The sequence below is a fragment of the Diadema setosum genome, chromosome 16 (genome assembly GCF_964275005.1).
Source record: "Diadema setosum chromosome 16, eeDiaSeto1, whole genome shotgun sequence".
Classification (NCBI taxonomy): Eukaryota; Metazoa; Echinodermata; class Echinoidea; order Diadematoida; family Diadematidae; genus Diadema; species Diadema setosum.
This window is the reverse complement of record NC_092700.1, coordinates 27233357-27254411: the sequence shown is the minus strand read 5'-3', so window position 1 is coordinate 27254411 and position 21055 is coordinate 27233357. Positions and strand designations below refer to the sequence as shown.

General features: G+C 37.7%; 1 protein-coding gene across 1 annotated transcript; it reads right to left on the bottom strand.

Moving 5' to 3' along the window:
* Nucleotides 1-2256: 2256 nt before the first annotated feature.
* On the bottom strand, nucleotides 2257-19086 carry LOC140239770 (NLR family CARD domain-containing protein 4-like). The gene is made up of 8 exons (XM_072319591.1): nucleotides 19038-19086; nucleotides 10111-10428; nucleotides 9548-9589; nucleotides 8057-8131; nucleotides 5410-7022; nucleotides 4817-4978; nucleotides 3273-3446; nucleotides 2257-2316 (listed from the first exon to the last, which is right to left on the bottom strand). The coding sequence occupies exons 1-8, from the start codon at nucleotides 19084-19086 to the stop codon at nucleotides 2257-2259; spliced, it is 2493 nt and encodes an 830-aa protein (XP_072175692.1).
* Between the last annotated feature and the right edge of the window lie 1969 nt (nucleotides 19087-21055).

The following is a 21055-nucleotide window of genomic DNA, read 5'->3' as shown; positions in this document are numbered from 1 at the left end:
TCACTCATAGCTAGTTTGCTGATGTGGTATCATGGTTTCCTACCCGAGCACTTTGTTATCCTTCACAATGTTACTGTTTTGTATACGCATGTGTATGTATGTGCGTTTTCTCTTTCTTTCAGCATATTTCTAATCTTGCTTGTTGTTCGTAATCCTGCGATGAGAAGCTGCTTAATAATTATGTTCGACATAAATTCAAGGTGTTTTCGAACACAATGCATTAGAAACAATAAAAACTTAAAGAAAATTAGGAAAATACATTAGAAGCAGATGTCCTCGAATGAGACTGGTGAGCAGACATATCTCTAAGTAGGAAAATCTTCTCCATAAAGCACTGTCAAAACTTTAGGTCAGTGCCTCAAGATGGCATGTCTCGTAAGCGTGTTAGATTTTGTGTGCGTGTTTTGGCAACTTTCAACAGTAAGGCCTATCTACGCACTATACATCCACCAAATATTTTAAGCTCTAAGATTTCTATTGTAAATATTCCAGTCCATTGAGTCTCTCTATGGGAGTCGTCCAGGACGTGGTTCCATAGTGGTAGAATGTTTGTTTTTAATATTTACCATCGCCCATGTTCTCGTCCCCTCCTTTGTTTGTACACCTTAGTGTCGTTTCTTGCTCTCTACGCTGAATGATTATAGTTTTAGTTATCAATGTCTTTCGTTTTTGTGCATTTTTATCTCGTCCACGCTCTCTTCTCTCCCTTCGATTCTATAGCCCCCCCCCCTTTGTTTGTCAATTTCCAAAGAATTGTGCGACTCTCCTACATGACTTCCAGCAAAGGTTAGTTCTCCTGCCACGCTTTCACTTTGCTCGCTTGCTCGTTCGCCTTTTTCCTGGCAGCCTGGTGCATGTCTCCATTCCTTTCCGTTCCTTTCCTTTCCTGGTCCTCTAGAGAAACCAGCTCCTCGAACATAATTATGTCCATCACGTGTTTGCCTCAAGTTCGTGTTCAGCTGGTATACGGTTTACTTGCTCACAACCAATGACAACCTCGGCCTGCTTTTTCAACCTTGTGGGCAGTTGTTTTCACTGATTCCCTGTGTTTTAGAGTGACGAAAATTAAAACGAGTAACTCGGTTTAGGATTAGTGTTCGAGTACTTTAAGAGGACTGGCAGGTGCTTATCCGATACATGCGGAAGTTCCCCGCTTAAGCAAGTCCATATCTTCGCAAATGTAGCATTTAGTAGCGAAATCTCATATCTTTGATTCTACATTTTCCGTCAGTTTTAAAACAATAATCTAACCCAACTATTAATGATATTTTTACTGTTCAACTGTAGCACGATATTACCAACACTTTAAGTATAGAGCAAATAACAGACAAAAAAAATCCCTTCCCAGAACTCATCCCAATGCCGACGTGATCAGGTGGTCATGTCGACTGTAATCTATCGTATTATGAGCTCCCACACGGTCTTTTCCCAAGTAACGCATTATTCATTACATAATTATGTAGAATACCAAAGAAAAGGTACATTTTTAAACAGAAACTAGTATGAACAATGAGATATGGAAATATAGCTCAGGATAGGCAGTACACCGTCTGCCATCTTGTTCAGCGAAACATGCTACACAGACAAGGAAACTAGATGTAGAAATATTACCTAATTACAGTATGTAAATAGGCAATGTACAGAGTCCGCACTTCATAACATCTGTGCAAAACAAACACGCACATTGCTTTAATGTCGTGTCTGACAAATCGCAACAAACGACAAAAGTCAAATTCATATAGGAATGAACTGCATGTAACATTTTAAGTGGATAATATATTACAGAACATAAAATATAAAACGACAGTACGATCTAAAAATAAACACACACTCGTTTAATGTATATGATGACATTCCATTCTTAAGTTCTTGTGTGCTCGCATGATATCTGCTCCCTGTTCGCCGCATGCTTATGCTTATTTTTTTGTTTTGTTTACGAGTTTAATTGTTACATGACATACCTACTATACCTGCACTTTGCCCGAGACGAATAATGGATGTAACCTATACACTCTATATCTTGGTAAGATATTAAACTATCACACGTTTCTTCACATTTTTTGAAGGGAACATCTTATCTCCTAAAAGAACAACAGAGGCTCCGATTTTAGCAGGAAGCCCTTAAATGCTATACAAATACATTTACTAGATTGGCACGATCGTTTATTCATCAGTCATTCTGGAACATGCTTTGTGGTATAATTCATAGGGCTACGACAAGATACCTGAAAATAAATAAAATACCTGCGCCTTGCCTCACTGATTGTCACTGATGAGCTCGTTTAACGGTCTTTCATTGATGGTAATGCGCTCAAGCTATAACAGGTAAAAATACCAAACAAAACAACAACTTCATGTAAATATGCATATAAACATACATTTGTATGAATTAATTGGTTTTCAAATTTCGTTTATGAATTGCATCATTTCAACTTACAACTTTTCAGTTTCATTACATTTTCTTGCAAACAAGGAATACGAAAGCTCGGTGCATGACTTTGTTTATTCTATACATTTTCTGAGGGTGAATTTAGACCAATATAAAAACTTGGGAACAATGATGAAATGAAAATTTCAGCAGATGACACTATGCGATTTTAGTAATTCAGCTTAATATATGGAGAAAATATAATCAAGATTGCTTACGTAGAGGAGGGTTGTGACGTCGGCAAATAATACAATGTTAAACCGTAGGTAATGTCTAATGTAGATTAAAAAAAAGAACGATCAGCACTATAGATCTTTAGGGTTCGCTAATTGCAGGTTTGGGACATCGGACTCTTGGTGTTTGATTTCATTGTATTTTTTTCTGATTTGTTCAATAATCATAAACACTGAACCATGCAATAGATTTTTCCCTTATGCCGTGATGTCCAAGTTTGTGGAGAAGGATTGTATGGTCAAGGGTGTCAAATGAATTTGACAAATCTAGCACTGTTTTACCTTGTAGCGATGGCATCGGTCATTCTATCGTGTAAGTCTAAAACTGATAAATCAGTGAAGTAAGTTTTACGGGAACCATATTAAACGCGAAGTATGATACTACGCTTGGGTGGGAAAAAAAGTCTTATGGTATGGGAGAAAGACGATTCTATGCAGGATTTTAAATAATTATGGTAGACATGAGTGGTGGTGTATGTGAAGTACTTGAAGAAGATTCTGTGCGGGATTTTTATGGTAGACATGCATGGTGGTGTATGTGAAGTACTTGCTCTATACCTGCATGCCTACAAATGAACTGATGATGCATGAAGCGAAACTAGTTTACTTACTGTACAACACGTTGCCTGTGAAGCAATTGTTTGGAAGAATATCTCAGGCAGGTCATCACATTTGATGTCACATAGTTCAAGATGGGGCAAATGACCGATATATTGAGCGAACTTTACCGCTGATGCTGACCCAGAACCCCAACCCTCGTAAATCCACACGTAAAGTTCACGAACCTGCAGAAGATAAAAAGTCAATCGTAGATGTTTGAGGATATCAATATTTCCCCCTTGTTTTCATTAAAATAATGTTCCGTCACTACGTGTTAAGACACATCAAAGCAATGATGCAGTAATTGCTCTCCAGAATAAAACGAAATAAAACAAAGAGAAACGTTTGGTCCCCTCAAAAAACAGGGCTCTCTTTAAAATGTGTCATTATTGTGACGATCCTCGACAAATTTAAAACAACAAGAGCTGCGATTCCTTTATAGTAGGCCTATATCAGGATGAATCTTTCTTGCCTTATTGTGATTTTTGTCAGAGAGAGAGAGAGAGAGAAAGAGTCTCTTTACCGACAATTAACGACCAGATCAGGCATATACTATGAAATGAACTCACAAATAAGTTCATAAACAAACGATCGTACGTAGTCACAGTAATCATACCTTGCAAGACGTCGCCAAGGTGGTAGCTGTTGAGATGAAATCACCTAGAAAGGTCCTGCAGTTTACCCTTAATATCGAAAGATTTGGCATGGTGTATACCCATCGGGCCAGGGCTTCTCCCATCCAAGAGTGGTGTTGTGAATTGTCACGGAAATTCAACGTCAGGTCTTGAATCTGAAAAACAATCCCCGATAAAAACAAAGAAATAGATACAAAAATTCTGGAAACATTCTGTCGGAGTCCCCCTCCCCTGTTGAGTGAAAGATTTTCCGCACTCCTCGACGTACAGACAATAAAGGCAGTAACATCGCCCATTCACCCTCCACGGGTGAATGCTCGCCAGCCAGATAGAGATGAAAAAGTGACTCGGATGAGTCACGAAACTGTTCTCTCCGTGATTTTCACAAGTAAGTCCAGTCGAACAGATTTAATTTACAAGCTTTTAGCATACTTCCTGGATGAATCAAAATCTACATCGATACAAACTATCAAACAAACAGAGAATTAAATAAAACGAATTTTGACTGTTTTGACACTTGTTTGACTGTACGACCCCACTCGATGAGGTTCACCCGTGTAAATGAATGGAATTCAATAAGTACTGCTTTTAATGAAGCGCAACTCTTTCTAGATTTAAGTCCTTATTGGAATGCTCTTTTTATCAGTTAGCCATGACTGAGTTGACAATGTTCTTGTTTTTTTATCTATCCTCTATTCTATCCTTATGTATACTGTATGTGTGTGTTAGTGTGTGTTGTGTGTATGAGTGTATATGTACGCATCAATGTGATGGTGTCTTGTTTATCTGCTGGACTTCACACAGAATCATTTGTATCACACGAGCTGATGAAGCGTCCAGGATCGGACGTGAAACCGTTCTCGGAATTAAAACAGTAAATCCAGATGCATTGATTTAATTTTGTACCTTTAAGGAATTACCTGACAATTCGAAGCCTTTTCACCGAGGATCTTGTAGAAGTCGGTGTGAAATCGTGAGATCCACATCGATACCTCGCGCAGCACACTACTGGAACACATACCCTCCGCCAAATCACGTGACATACTTCTCCCGCAGTTCATTACGGATGTAGATAACGATAGCTATTAATGGGAACGAACAATATTTCATTGTAGTTACGTAATAATCACCTGCACAGTGACGGTTTGCAAAGTGTACATGCAGTTGTTTTGCAGCTGATAAAATAGTAGCAAATTAATGAATTTCATGCATTTAATTCATATCACATTTCACTAATAAACGTTTTTATAGGGAAGAATACATTCAGACCATAACAAAATAATTTGTAATAGTCTGTTCAACTTTTACACAATTTCGCATCTGAAAACAGTTTTCCAGAATCCGCGTGAGGCTTTAAAACGACTGTAAATACATGTATAACGAAGGAGCTTGTTGACGAGTTTGCACTCAACTCACACAGAGAAAGAGGGACGTCTTCACTACAAGATATTCTACACAAAAAACACAGTATTTCTGTGGCTGGACTAATCGACATCCAAGCTGTATCACTCACCACTTGGTTACAGTGCACCATAAACACAACCCCTGCATTCGTATGTTCTGACATAGTAGTACTTGATGACAGCTTGTATTTTTCCCATCGTTTTCCCACTGCTCTGATGGCCTCCTCAGTGTGACATTCAAACGCAACATCAACGCAGAAATCACGTATTTCATGCTCTTTTCCAAGTAAGGAACCAGGCTCGGAATAAGATGTAAGGTTATTCGGAGGATAGTTTATCATCCCACTGATGATATCAAGACCAAGCTCATTCCGCGAAGCTGAGGAGAAGTAGAAAAGGTAGCGGAACTCCTCAAAACGAGGAAGAAGTTTGTCTTTTAGCCGGTCGTACTTGGCGGTATCACTGGCGTATACATCTGCGATATATAATCCTGCAACATATTCTTGAAACAATTTGTGAGGAAACGAAACCGTTGTCACTACAAAGGATGGAACGTTGACATCACGCCGACGCTTCCTACTGATTACATCTTGCTCAACTGTCAAAACTCCGACTCTGCAGCACGTTTCCATGGCATCCCGACACTCGCTGAATTGTTCTTCAGGGAATGAGAGATTCCTATCAAATAAACCGTTTAGCGCTATCTCACTTATGTCTTGAATTGCCCTGTCAGCTTCTTCCAAATGGGCAACAGCATTAGGCCTATGTGAATTTTCGCATATTTTCGATGCATAGTGTTCTTTAAGAAAACTAATCATTTCTCCAAATATTTTAGAGAAAGTTTTCAATGTTTGCATTTCTTTTCGTCTCTCGTCACTGAAGTCATTCCACATGAGACAAAGCATTGCACAGTAAATGGGGAACGGGGCCATGTTCGACCGGATGACATCATTTTCCTCCATAAAACTGATCAAGCTTTCTGCAAGAGCGTCCTTTTCTCTTATCCGAAAGTACCTCCTTACATAAGTTGATACATTTTCCTTGTTTAAACCCTCGACGGTAATAAAAGTGTAAGCTTCGGCAAGACTCTTTTCTATCCTGAATTCATTTGTTCTCCATGGTCGTGTGGTCACTATTACTTTGCATGATTTGTATTGCTCGCATCCCAGAATCCGAATGATCTCACTACTGTTCTTTTCACTTAATTTCCACTTGAACTCGTCAAACCCATCAAATACAAGAAGAATCTTATTTGGATGCTTTGAAATGTAGTCTTCTATCTGCTTCACTATCGCTGTATTAGAATCAGAGAGGAACTTTTTTACAATGCCACCGATGCTTTTGAAATCTGTGACATCTCGAAGAGGAATTACCAGCACCATGTCCAGATCCTGGAGAATCCGTTCCTGGCACCAGTCCCAGGCGATCTTAGCGCAAAGTGTTGTTTTGCCGGCACCCCCTTCACCCTGGACCAGAAGGCGCTTGGAAAGATTTCCATTCTCATCGCTGGACAAAAGATCGTCGTATGTTAATGGTGTGCTTCGCGTGCTGCTTTTGTCTATTAGACTCAAATTGGTATAGATTTCATCTAATTCAACACGTTCCATAAAGTTGAGTGGATCCACCGTGACCTTGCGTCGTGACATACGGTAGTACGCTTTCAGCTCTTCTTTGCATTGCTGTACTTGTTTCTCTGTAAGAGATAGTGAGCTGGATGATGGTTCTTGGAAGTGGATCAAAACAAAGAAAGAGAGAAAATATTCAAAACATATAGTGATTATATATGGTTTTACATATATATATATATATATATATATATATATATAATATGATAATGATACAGAGAAAGGAAGAGAGTGGAAGGAGAGAAATAGATAGATAGATAGATAGATTCAAATACGATCAAGAATTTGTAGAACATCCCTATTCCATTACAAAATAGAATGTCTTACAGCAACGACACCTATCGATGATTTTACTTAGTCAACGTGATTTACGAATCCATGTGATTATTGTTACGCTTTCATTGATCTTGAAAAAAATGAGAAAAAAATGCGCAAATTTCTTTAAGTCAAAAGTTACCTTTTCCTGTGTCTTTTTAAGAATTTACTAATACAGGTTGGTTTGGCTAAAGCCAGTTTATGGCGGTGATGCGTTGATGTTCGATTAAATTGTGTAGTTCAAGAGATTTTCTTTTCGTGCTGTTATTTTTTTTTTAAATGTTGGGGATTTGTTCAAGCAACAGGGACGGATCCAGGAATTCCGTATAGGGAGGCGCCGCGCCGCAAGGGGGCAAGGGGGGGGGGGGGGGAGTGGTCGGCGCAGGCATCCCTCCCGGATTTTTTCGTTTTCTTTTTTTGTTTTTGTTTTAACAAAAATAAAGGGGGGGGGGGCGGCACGGCACTGAACACCATCTTGTAACTGCCATAATATGGCCTCTGTTAGGTGGTAATGCCTGTGCCCGGTGCATGAAGCAGTAAGCATGGTAGGTGACACTGGTTCAAATCCCACCTTAGTCTCTTCTCTTCACTTTGTGTTTCATAATAGTACAGATAGAGCATACGATCTGATTTATAGAGGGACAGCAGAAAAAAAAAAAAGAATACCTCTACAACTACACTTCTCCACAAAAAAAACTCCCGTCATCATATGAAATAGATAATGTTTAGAATATGAATTCACTCTCCGTGATATGATATAAGATGGATCGCCATTTTTATACATGAACACATGACGATTATTTCATGTTTCTCATACTCAGCATGAATTGTTCTTCCTCATCAAATCGCCAAGGATGGTGTGGTGTCCGCCAGCAGGGATTCCAGCCACATCCTGTTGAATATAACAGTGACAATGGACACAGAAGCATTGTAAAACTGCTAATCATTTTCCAATGTACGTTTTTATGATTGACATGATAGATATGTAGATCTACGTAAATGTATTGGCACTCATCCAACATTAAGATATATTTGGAATAAGGATCAAATTATGAAAAAAAAAAGATGCAGAACTGGTCAATGAGCACAATATCTATGGTATATCATTACGACCGTTCGACAGGTTCGAAGAGCTATTTTACAATCAACCGTTATAGCCCACTCCTTTTCATTGGTTTTATGAAAGGCAGATCAATTTGGTAAGCAATCACCCCAAAAACAAAACAAAACGAACGAACAAACAAACAAACGAACGAACAAACCAGGCAAACTTGTCTGCACGCCTGCATATTGCAAATGTTTAATATTTAGAATACACCAAATTGTTGGCGACGCAGCTGCTTCCGCCGTCGCCGACGACCACGACGACCACGGATTAATGACGCCTATGACTCGCTTCCTCTACGCAGGAGAGACAAAAAATTAATAAATGCATATAAACAATGAAAAAAGACACCTTTTTGCGGAAGGTATTCCGGATGGTATCTTTGCAGAAACATTCCAACAAGGAGAATTATGATGGCTAGGGCAACAGGTACACCAATGACTAGGCCAATGATGAGGCCCGAACTACCGCGGTTTCCTGAAATTTAAAACAAACACGAATAAACACTGATTTCTAGATTTAGAGGACAGTACATTCTTATGTAAAGAAAATGGATGCTAGAAAATGGATGATTACTTTTATACACCAGGTATGCACATGTTGACTATTCACATCTTTCAGGTAAACACTGCAAATAGTTTATTTTTTTTCTCTACACTTTAATGTACCGAAATTTGACGTGGTTTTGTGTTTGTACATATTATTATGTTTTAAGGTTATTCATTGACACTTATGTGTGGCAAGATTTGTTAAACTAAAAAATACCCAATCAAATTAAACTTCCCGATGACAGATCTGAATCAAAACATTCATTCGTTAAAGTATATTGTTTCTCTTTTTAAAATTTTTTTTTATTGTTTAGAAACACAAAATATCAATGTTTCAAGAAACCTCGTGGTATGGGCAGCGTGGTAATTTCTGCCGTCGACGTTCCATTCAACGCTTCTCCAGTAGCGGTGCACCTGAAAGTTTGCTCCGTCCGGTGTGTGGCTGAAACAGTGATTGTCTCGAACCTCTCGTATGTTTCGTCAGGTAGTATTGTCTGGTATGAAACCACAGAACTCAGTCTCTTTCCCGACTCCTCAGTCATGTCAGTCCACAGCACAGAAACGTTAGGTTTGAATCCACTGACGACGCATGTAAGATTCAAAGAATGGGTGTTGGAGGGAGTCTGGTATGTACACCGGCTTTGACTTGGCTGACTTTGACCACCGCATTCCTCAATGACATGTTTTGATGGCATCGCTGGGAAAGTGGAAAATTATGCACAAAATGATAATCACTTTGTATCCGAATTCGAATCTGTACCCAGCAAATGAATAAACCAGTTTTTCAAGGATTATTTTCGTCCCTTTCGTGGAAATGAGGACAGTTAGGCTTTTACGATATAGTTCGCTGTATTACAAAATAATGAGACTAAAGTGAGACGAAAATGAGACGAAATATATTATGCTAAGACAATGATAAAGCTGACTAGTGTTAACAAAATGTAAAGCATATATGGCACACTTACGACTCTATGTCTCTTGCCATGATTGCCAAAGGTACTCAGCTTGTCTTCGGTATGCTTGAACGTTTACATTTCTGCTACAGCTGCGAGTATCTTCTAATATAATATATGATATAATTTGTACCAGCATAATTGCTCATACACCTCATGATGAATGCTGACTAGTAAACTTGTTTTAGTGAAAGGGATTCGATGTTGTGATTAAAAAACCTGGTCGGATATTGAATCTATAAAATAGAGAGAAAATATTACTTACAGCTAATCGTCAAGAAGGTGGAATTTTCAAAGTTCTCAAGATTCTGAAGCACCACCTGGCAGTAGTAACGACCCTCATCGGCTACCGTTAGGTCGGCGATGACTAGGCTGAAGTTTTTGTCGATGTCGAACCGTTCATCTACGCTATCGAAGTTCCCATCGATGAAGCTAGCCATCGTCATCTTCCGCTGTAGCTGCGACATACTTGTACTCTCCATGACCCAGAAAACAGCGAAAGGTTCCTCCTGAATGTCACATCGCAGCCGGATGTCTTCTCCTTTCCATCCCCGAACATTGGGGGCAGTGTTTACCACTGAGGCTACATGATGGAAATTTGAACAAAGTATCATCTAAGGTTGTGTCATTGTATACATGCATAAATATACGTCTACAGCTATCACAGAATAGTTATAAACCTTTTAGTATGCATGCTAATTGATTCGCTCTAAGCTCTAAGCATGTGCCAAACATGACAGTGATACATAATAATGATAAAGATATTATGGGGGTACATTCCTTGGGCCTGGGAAGAGTCAAAATAGCCAAGGGCTTTACACTGCTCCTCATTTTCACCTCCCTCCTCTTCAACAAAACACGTGCCAATGATTTTCTTATGACTCGTATCCATGTAAAAGAAATTTGATCCTACAAATTAATCAGATTATATAACTATTTTGTTGACGTATTGATCCACTCTCATGTAAAATGTACGCCATATGAATATCAAATTTTATTATTCTAAATTCCAGCCTATCTGTCCCTGTTCACTTTCAAGCACTTTCATGCACATTCACCACCATCACTCATCAGAGTTTATTTTCCCCTGCTCTCTTCGCAGCAGAATTTGTATTGTTACGAATTTAATACGTCCCTACTTTTTCCTCGGGCCGGCCATCTTTTCAAGCAATGCTTACAACGGCGGCCCTCTGCATTATCGCTTCTCAAATATTATATTGTTATTGTAATCCCAGCTGCATAGACATGCATACTGGGGGGTGTTTCATAAAGCTGCTCGTATAGTTACGAACAACTTACGAGCGACTGGTGATCAGTTCTTGTGCTGATTTATGGAAATTCTGATAAGTATAGCACATCGGAAGTGATCACCAGTTGCTCGTAAGTTGTTCGTAACTTTACGAACAGCTTTATGAAACGGGGCCCTGTAATATTATATCATTAATTTCCCTTTATATCTTTTTTTATGCAAGTCAAACGACTCTGTTTCAAATATACTTGGTATGTTTTCCATGTTCATGATTATGTAATTTATGTATATATTGATTTGCAGAAAATAAAGTATCTATCAAACAAAGTAAGTCTATACACATTACAGTTTCCTAGCTAACGACTGAAAACCATTTATATCCAGCATGTTCCGTTTTGCATGAGTTTGTACAGCCCCATTGTATTTCATGCATGATCACTTCCAAAAGTTTCTGTGATTGTTATCCTGTGATTGTTATCCTGCACCTACCTACGCATGTATATTGTAAAGCCATTTTTTCAATAAGACATACAAGGTTCAAACTTCACCTGGGATTTCCCACTGCCTAAGCACTGCTCTTTGTAATCAGAAGGCGGTCACACTGTCATAATGTACTACTATAGTAGTATGTAGTATGTGAGAACACGACACAATACTGCTCCAATGCGCCTATGTCTCATCCCACCTCCCTAGTCTCAGTGTGAAACGCATGCTGATTTCTCGCAAAGGCAAATGCATACATTGAGACAATAGCAATAGAACACACAGCACAAATGCATATAGAAGACAGGAGGAGAAAAAATAGACAAAAAGAATGGGAGTTTAGTGTATAATAGTCAGTCATCAATACTATCTTTTTACATACACTGTGTATGTATACAGCTTTGAATCTGGAAAGTGTGGCACTATATAGATTGGAAATCACTATCAATAGAATTCCATTCCTTGACACCAACGATACGAATAGACTGTAAGCTCGAAGTTGGATGCGTCAGATGTTTTCTTAAATCGGAACACTCATGAATGAAATGAGGAAATAGTCTGGAACATATTATTATTAAATACCTCATGCAATATAACATTATTCTTGTGGAATTTTAACATAAACAACAAAATATTAAGTGTAACAAGATCATAAGTTGGAAAATTGCACAAATACTGGTGAACTTTCAAAAGTACAGTGACTATTACTTTATACCGCGCAAAAACCTCATTTCTGGAGTGTGTATGATCTGTTTTTCGTCTACTCTGTATGGTGTCCCTCAAAATTCCATTGCAGTACTTGAGATGAAATAAGATTATTGCATAATAATTGTATTGACCAATATATCGGAAGGCAATATACATTTGAGTTTGGATAAAACACCTATACATTTCTTAATAATTTAGAGGTGACATATAATTGTTCGAGACATGGTATTTTCAGTGAAGGGACTTATGATTTAGAATCCCTTCAGAGAGATATTAGCTCATTTCTATCAAGAGAAGTAACCTATAAGCCATCATAACTTTCTGCGTATAAGACAATAGTTTCATACCTCTGGTATGGAATATCATACATTTTTTTTTCTTTCTTAATAGTTTGAGAACGATCTGTTACACTTGTGCTCTTCACTGAATATTCTAATTTCATTATTCATTGTGAAAAAAAGTGTAGACATATCTTTATTGGTGTAAACGTCAACTACATCATCAGCAAATGAAGAGTTTGTTTGCAAAAACCGATAAGTCCATACTATTTGCCAAATGGAGATATTTGCGATTAAAGGTCAAGAAAAATAAAGAAAATAATAAGAAAAATTTTGATTCTTTTGACCATAAATTCAAAAATATACCTTTATATGTAGTGCCCAATATATCATTTAAAAGGTATTATTTTGTACTTTATGACAGAGATCGTACTTCAAAATCTTCAAAAATGGACTTATCGGTTTTTGCAAACAAACCCTTCAAATATTACTTGCAAAATCCTCTAAGAATTGACATTAATATAAGCATCTAACAAGAAAAGCAGAAGTCCAAGAACCGAGCCTTGTGCATGTTACACCAATATTCACCCTCAGGCGTTTAGATTCAACTCTATCATGTCCATTGACCTTACACGGTTATCGGTTGGGCAAGTAGCTTTAGAGCCACATGCAATAGCAGTCCCTTAATCCATTAATCCAGATACCTAATAAAGAGTGTTGTGATCGATGGTGTCAACTGCTTTCAAGAAATCTACCAAAACTTCACAACAAAGTTTATCTTTTTCAAATTCATGGAAAATATATTCAGAAGATGGATGACACTCAATGAGGTAGATTTTTTTTTTCGGAATTCGAATTGTTCAGAAAAATATAAGTATACTGTTCTTTGTCAGAAAGGCATAACGCCTTTTGTATATGACTTTTAATCTACCACACGTAAAAAGAGAAATAATATCAACATCTGGGATTTGAAATATACTGAGGTTTAAGTTTGCAAACAATGGAATGATTATTGCAATTCTTATTTTTTTTTCACAATAAAAACTAAATGACGCATTCACGATGGAAAAGGGTTTATTACAGCAGAAAAAAAAAATGAATGCATTCCTTGACTACTCGGGAGAAATATAATCGTCTGATCCAGAGGCTTGAGACTATTGGTTCAGAAATTTTGAAGTCTACATTTACAAAATAATTGTTGTCTTTGAAATGTAAAGTTTATATTTTCAAAATACACTTGGTTTGGGAACTACCAATGTGGTATTTATCTATATTATTATTATTATTTGTTATTGATATCTTTCAGGGTAAGAAATAAATTCACGTATTATGCTTCTTTTGAATCAATAATCTTCATGCTTTTATTACTCTTGCACATCGGTATTATTTCGGTTTCTCAAGAGTTTACTTTTCAATGTTTGTTCTTGTGGTTGATAGATTTAACAATACCATTATTTTTCTGATCCAAGGTGTCCTTGCAGTGACATATTTTACTATTTTGGATACGTTTCAGCAGAAAACAAATTTCAAATACCATTACACTGAGAACACGCAGCACTGTATAACAAACAATACCATTCATATACGCTTCTCACATCAAGTGCACTTTGGCATCCGTTGATTTTGTGTGTGCGTGTGTGTGTGTGTGTGTGTGATATTAATCAAAAACTACACCGTCTGAAATGAAATGTCGGAAATGTCACGTTTCATGTTTCCAACCTATATAACGGCATGTATAGTAATTATCATTGATGCTATCTGACGGCATTCTCGTTGCATTTTTGTTTTACATCTACGAATACCTTTCAGTGACATTACTAGCTAGAAACCTGAAACGTTAAACTTACGTGAGTGCAGACCTATATGGAGCGTCACTTACCTTCAGTCCCATGGAGCGCAGAAACAATCAATATTAGTAGCAGAACTAGGTCGTATCTCATTTCCATCATCATGGTCACAGGTACCCAAAGACTGAGATGTATGAAACAACGTGAGTATACGTTTTGCTCGATCCGACAAACCTGTCAGCGGGTCAAAGTTGTCATAGCTCTCCAAAGGGGACCCTATGGTGTGACACACCCCATGTAACGCACCCTTTTCAGATTTACGAGATCCTTTGGTAAAGCAGAGCAAGTAGAAGTAAGCCTGTCGCTCCGTCCCGCCACGCACACGTCTGCTAGTTAGTGTGTCGAAGTCTCTTATGTTGCGGATAGTTGAACATTAGTACCGTTGGCGATATCTTTTCACGGGAGACTTAAATGAAGTTCACTAGGAATAAACTTATCCCTTTGCTTGTTATAGTGCATGGAAAACAATCTTGAATCAAGCGCAGAACTACCATTTTTTATTGAACCAAGAACTGCTATCTTTCGCCGCCGTCAGAAGCTGCGCTGAAATGTAATTGCTTGACTGCTCTTCACGCAGTAGTTCCGCTAATAGTCTATAATGCTGCATAACAGAGCATTTCTCTTTTGAATAACGATGTTCCAGTTCAATCGTTTGCAATAACAATATCTTCGATACAGTTATGTACTCACACTCCATTTAACGTCAGTTCCACACCATCATAACTTATTAATACCATAATTCAACTTCATATGATTCACCCATGCCACATAAGATATGTCAACCTTGTCTGTGGATACTAAAGTGACTATTTTCTACGGAAATAATCATTGTATGCTGCAGCTACTGACACGTTAATTCAAATAACTTGAAAGTGTCTGTTTAGATGGTAATATTCGTACCAGAATATAATAATACCCCAGTGAAGGATGAATAAAACATTGATATGAACACCATGATCCAAATTATTAAGATTCTGATTGTTATGTCATTGAACAAGAAACCTATAGAATCTTATCTTAAGATATAATAACAATGATTTGATTCTCCATTATAATGTTCCCGGGGTGTTTCATAAAGCTGTTCAAAAAGTTACGAAAGACTTAAGAACGACTGATGGTCAGTTCTGATATGCTATACTTATCAAAATGTCCATTATTCAGCACAAGATCTGATCACCAGTCGCTCTTAAGTCGTTCTTAACTCTTAACTTAAAGAACAGCTTTATGAAACACCCCCGTTATATCCATAGTCCTTATTTGTAAAGGTTAACGTTACATGGTATCGTTCAGATATGGACTGACCATAGGCCTACATCTGATAGGCAACGAGTGTAGTGAAAACAGTTACTAGTAAAACAGAAAATAATTGTTGAATTTGTATACCTTTAACTATCAATGTAGAGCATAATTCCTTTTTAATGCATTTGATGAATAAATCAAATCAAACCAAATCAGATCAGTTCATATCAAATCATTATAAGGTGAATTCTTATTCAGTCATCAAACTTATAGTCAGATCGAAGGGTTTGAAATAAAGTTCCATTGTGGCGCTATGGTTATAAATGCTCCATGTAACCAACATATTTGTAAAATAAGTTTTGCCACACTTTGTGAATATCCTTAGTGTTGTAGGTAAAGCATCGTGGATTAGTGACCCGATGGTGAAATGCATGGGTAACTTTAGTATGGTCATATTGATAGTATGAATCCTATTATCAATGCCCAAAATGATTTATAATGGTAACTTTGTCCCAGCCAGAGTGTACTATCGTATCGGGAGAACTCGTCTCGTGTATGTGTTTTTGATTGATATGATTTTTTTTTTTTGCTTCTTGTGTATTATTCAAATTCATGCCCAGTTCCAATCAATAATACCTTGCATACTTTGTTGAAAATAAAAATGAAAATGAATATGAATTGAATTAAAAACAATGCAAGGATTTATGATAAATTGAATTGTTGTCACTTGGACTGTTGGAATTCGTTGTGATCACTATAATTATTGTGTCATATTTTGCACATTATGCACAATTACCTCAAATTCTTGGACGATGTTATCTATACTCCTTATTCAGTATAACACAGATGCATACACATCAGGAGAGGCTCAAAATTCACTAAAAAACTCGTCGTATACCTGAAATACAGACTTGACATGGCAATTGATAAAAAATGTAATGCCACATATCCACACCACTATATTGATGATATCTTTCATACAAATTTTCTACGGTGATTGTACTATATCACCTACGGTATTCTGTTTTTGCATGCTGTTGTTGCAAGCAAAAATTGTATACAAACAGTTGATTGTGACGTTGCAGCCCTATTTTTGTTCAGTGTGTTCATATAAAATCTATTATATGCCTCAAATGGAGGGTCCACTGTAATGTAGTTGACTGGTGAAAGAATGACTGTACAAAAGAATCAACTCCTATTCACATAGCATGTCAAGCTACATCCATTAAGTAAAATTACTTTACATGCTGCTTCAGTGCTTAATATCTTATTGTATACCATTCAAGTTAATCTTATGATGAAACTGTTTCAGATGTTGCCGAAAGTGTAGCACTAATTGGGATTTTGTAGCATTTCTGGACGAGGTTTCAAATGCACTGTACTGCCAGTGGTAATCTTCCATTTCACAGTCGCCGAGAAAAGTGATGGACGCCCTCATCGGCATTCTTAGCTTCCTCGAATCCGTCTTTGCTCTTCTCTCATTGTGTGTTTGATTCCAAGGCTTCTGCTGTCCGCACTGAGTTTTCTCGCTTATTGCTCTCTTTCAACAATAAACGCGACCACGCCCAAGTGATCACCACGTGACAGCTCCCTCATACACGTGACTGTGCTTTTGACGCCGCGAGCCCCAGCTACTCTGCCATATTATTTTTACCAAGGTCTCTCAGACGAGCATTTTCAGACCGATACAAATTCTCGTTAGCATGATGATTTCATATCAAGGGCGAAATCACAACACACTCTTCTTCAATGTGTAAACAGTTTGGAAACTCTGCGGAAAGTGTTTGAAATCATCCTGGTCGTATTACTGCTTTTACGATGAACGTGTTTCATTTTTAGTTATAGCTACTGTACAAGGAATGTGTACGATGGGAGCTTGAGTCTCTGTAGTCATATTACATACTGTACTCCGCAATTATTGGCGGTTATGCAATAATGATTGTCTCACACTTTCACCTCAGCCGGAGTGTTGTCAAATGTAATACACAAACGATTAAAGGAGTGTTTTCCAGACTTCAGCAACAAATGAATCAATCATTAAATGTTCCGATATCACCGCGAAGTTGCATAGAGTGCTGTTCTTTCGAGCAACAGTGATAGCGGTAGCGAGTAAATAGCCATGGAAGCAACCCAGCCAGCACCTTATGCGCAGTTGTGACCATGTTGCCCCTTTACGGCCACCTTTCCTCGTAACAGGGATGATATTCAGAGCGACCTTCTTAAAGGACGCCACAGCACTGTTTGGTTATTATTTGTGCAGTTATTATTCTCAAGACCCCTGTGAAACGGAAAATGCCATTACCGAAAGGAAACCTCTCTGCATCGTCTCATCAGCTAAGAGTCTATCTCACTGGAGGAGACATTGCAACGACTTATCAGTCTCCGCTGCTTGTGAGACTCGAAAGATCAAAAATCGCTTGCCCTCTCACCAAGGAGCCGACTCCACGGCGACGTCTGATCGAGGCGTCTTCAAGCGAGGTATGAGTCTCCGCAAGGTTACAGAGACGTCACGGACAAGATCATTCTCCGCAACGTGGAGGTGACGTCGCGGGGACGTCTCCGAGACAAGCTGGACACTGGAAAAAAAGTCTCCGAAAATCGAACATATTCCATTCTCCCTCGACTCTCCGGAGGCCCTGCTAATCTGCAGGAAACTTGACGGATACGTTGTTGAGATGTCTCCGCGACCAACGAGACTCGAGTCGCCAACAGGTCGACACCGAGTCTCCAAGTCAGTGAGATACCTACTTAATTGTGGATCAAACTCAAATGCAGGTGTTTCGGTTGAAGAGTGTGATGTGACATCAACAATCACTCGATTGGCAGAAACATGTTACAGAATATTTTTTTTTTAACAACTCTTTGTCAACTATAACAATTATGAATGTTCGAGCTATCGAGGTAAGATGATTTGTCTGTGAAAGGATTGTGTCTTTGAAAAGCATGTAGGATTGGCTCTTGAAAACATTTATGACATGGGCGTATTTGTTCATATGCTGTTGCCTACGAGTCGTCCGTATTTGTTTCATACATCTCTGATTTTAACAGCCAGCTATTTTAGCGCAAAGTAGTCACGGTATTCATTGCTTGTGTAGTAGAAATAAATCACTGCTGGTACTTTTGAGTGGGTAAACTACACATGAGGTGTTGATGGTAAAGCTTTTGAGTGGCTGAAGTCATACTTATCTGAAAGGTTTCAGGTTGTTTGTGTTAATAATGCAAAATCTGCTCCTGCTCCATTAGACTGTGGTGTCCCACAAGGATCTGTCGGGAGCCCAACGCTTTTCTCGATTTATCTGACTGGTTTGAAAGAGAGTTTACATTGTCACTCTTTTATCTATCATTGTTATGCTGATGATATCCAGATGTATACATCATTTCCACCTACCCAAACCAATGTCGTTGACATCATTCAGAAACTTGAGGCTTGTATCCATGATGTCAAGAAGTGGATGAGCTCGCATTCATTGAAGTTAAATCAGGAAAAGTCAGAGTTATCATTTATTGGCTCCAAAGTTCTACTTGACAAGGTTAGTCTTCCTTCTTTAACGATTGACAATGATGTGGTTATTGCTCCATCTAAATCGTGTAGAAATCTTAGAGTATTATTTGATTCTACAATGTCCATGTCTGTTCAGATCTCTGCTGTCTGTAAATCCGTGAGGTATCAGTTGCGCAATTTAGGCATTATTCGCAAGTATTTAACTCGTTCAGCAACAGAAAAAAATAGTTCATGCTCTTATATCATCCCGACTTGACTTTGGTAATGCACTCCTATTTCAGCTACCACAATCTCAACTTTCACGGTTACAAAAATTGCAAAATTCAGCCGCCCGCATTGTTACCCTTACCAGGAGAAATACTCACATTACCCTTGTTTCGTCCTCATTGCATTGGTTACCCGTTGAATCTCACATTGTCTATAAACTATTACTATTTGTTTTTCATTGCATACACGGATCTGCCCCAGAGTACAATGTTAATTTGCTGACATTTTATAATCCTCCCAGATGTTTAAGGTCATCCGATTGTAGATTGCTTGTTGTTCCAAAAACGAAGAAATCATGGGGGGGGGGGGATCGGTCATTTGCACATGCTGGACCTTACCTGTGGAATCAGTTGCCTCAAGCTATCCGTTACATTTCGAATATTGACTCCTTTAAAGTTGCCCTCAAGACTCATTTGTTCGTAACCATTTTCCAGTAGAATTGTATATTATGATTTTTTTTTCATTATAATCATTGTGTCATTCATTTTCATGTGCATGTTTCTGTAAGGATTTTTGTATTTCATAAGTTATTTATTCTACTGCGCCTTGAGCACATTAGCTATGTGGAATTGGCGCATTACTTAGTACCCTGTATTATTATTATTATTATTATTATTATTACTATTATTATTACTATTATTATTATTATTATTATTATTATTATTATTATTATTATTATTTCTGTAATGTCTGGAATGAGTAACTTTCATATATTTTACATTTCGTTCGTGCATCCTTTTTTTTTTGTACTAGTATTTGTCAAATTCTGCTTTTCAACTGAAAGTAACCTTTACTGCACTTGACCGTAATATGATAAAGTAATCGAAAGACGTCCTACACGATTGTGTAACAAAACGATGATCGCTTATGTTCCGTCAATCTGAAAAAAAAAAATAGTTTACTTTTGAAATACGTACACGAGGTTCTTTATGTTGCTGTATAAGCAACGAATGTTTTTACAGTCGCCCTGTAAAAGGATTCTTGAATAGTTGTTGTCCTGCTGTTGTTCTATCTTAAAACTTAATATCCGTTCATCGCATGATGCTGCAATCCATACTTGATAAAGTGAGGTTTAAAGGTTGAGCTTGTTACTAGTTAGAGAACGTCAAGCGAAATGTTTATATTTACAGTGTAGTCAGTTGCCTTTTGAGAATGTGTGTTGAAATGACTCCCAACAAATTATTCAATCTCGTGGTCATGAAAATGAAACGCAAGGTATTCTTTAAGTCGCGCTTTTTTTTTCTTTCGAGCAAATCATTGATTTTACTCAGCGTAAACAAATTTTGCAAACGATTATAAAGGATGTACCTGTGGAATTCCTTTCATCTTGTACACATGTATCTTAATGTGGTAGTCTTATTTCTATATTATCATTATTATCATTATTACTATTCCATGATTTTATTCTTATTGTAAATATGTTTATAATTGAAATTATTGCTATTATCGTAATTACGGTCATTATTATTATTGTCATCATTCTATTCCTTTTATAAGGGTATACCTGACCTTATCTGAATATTAGTGTATGAAACAACCTCAACGTAATTTGAATTGACGAGTGCACTGAGAATTAAGGTACTGCTTTAATAGTATACCGGTCTGACGTTCTTGCTTTTCAATGATCGTAGCTAAGT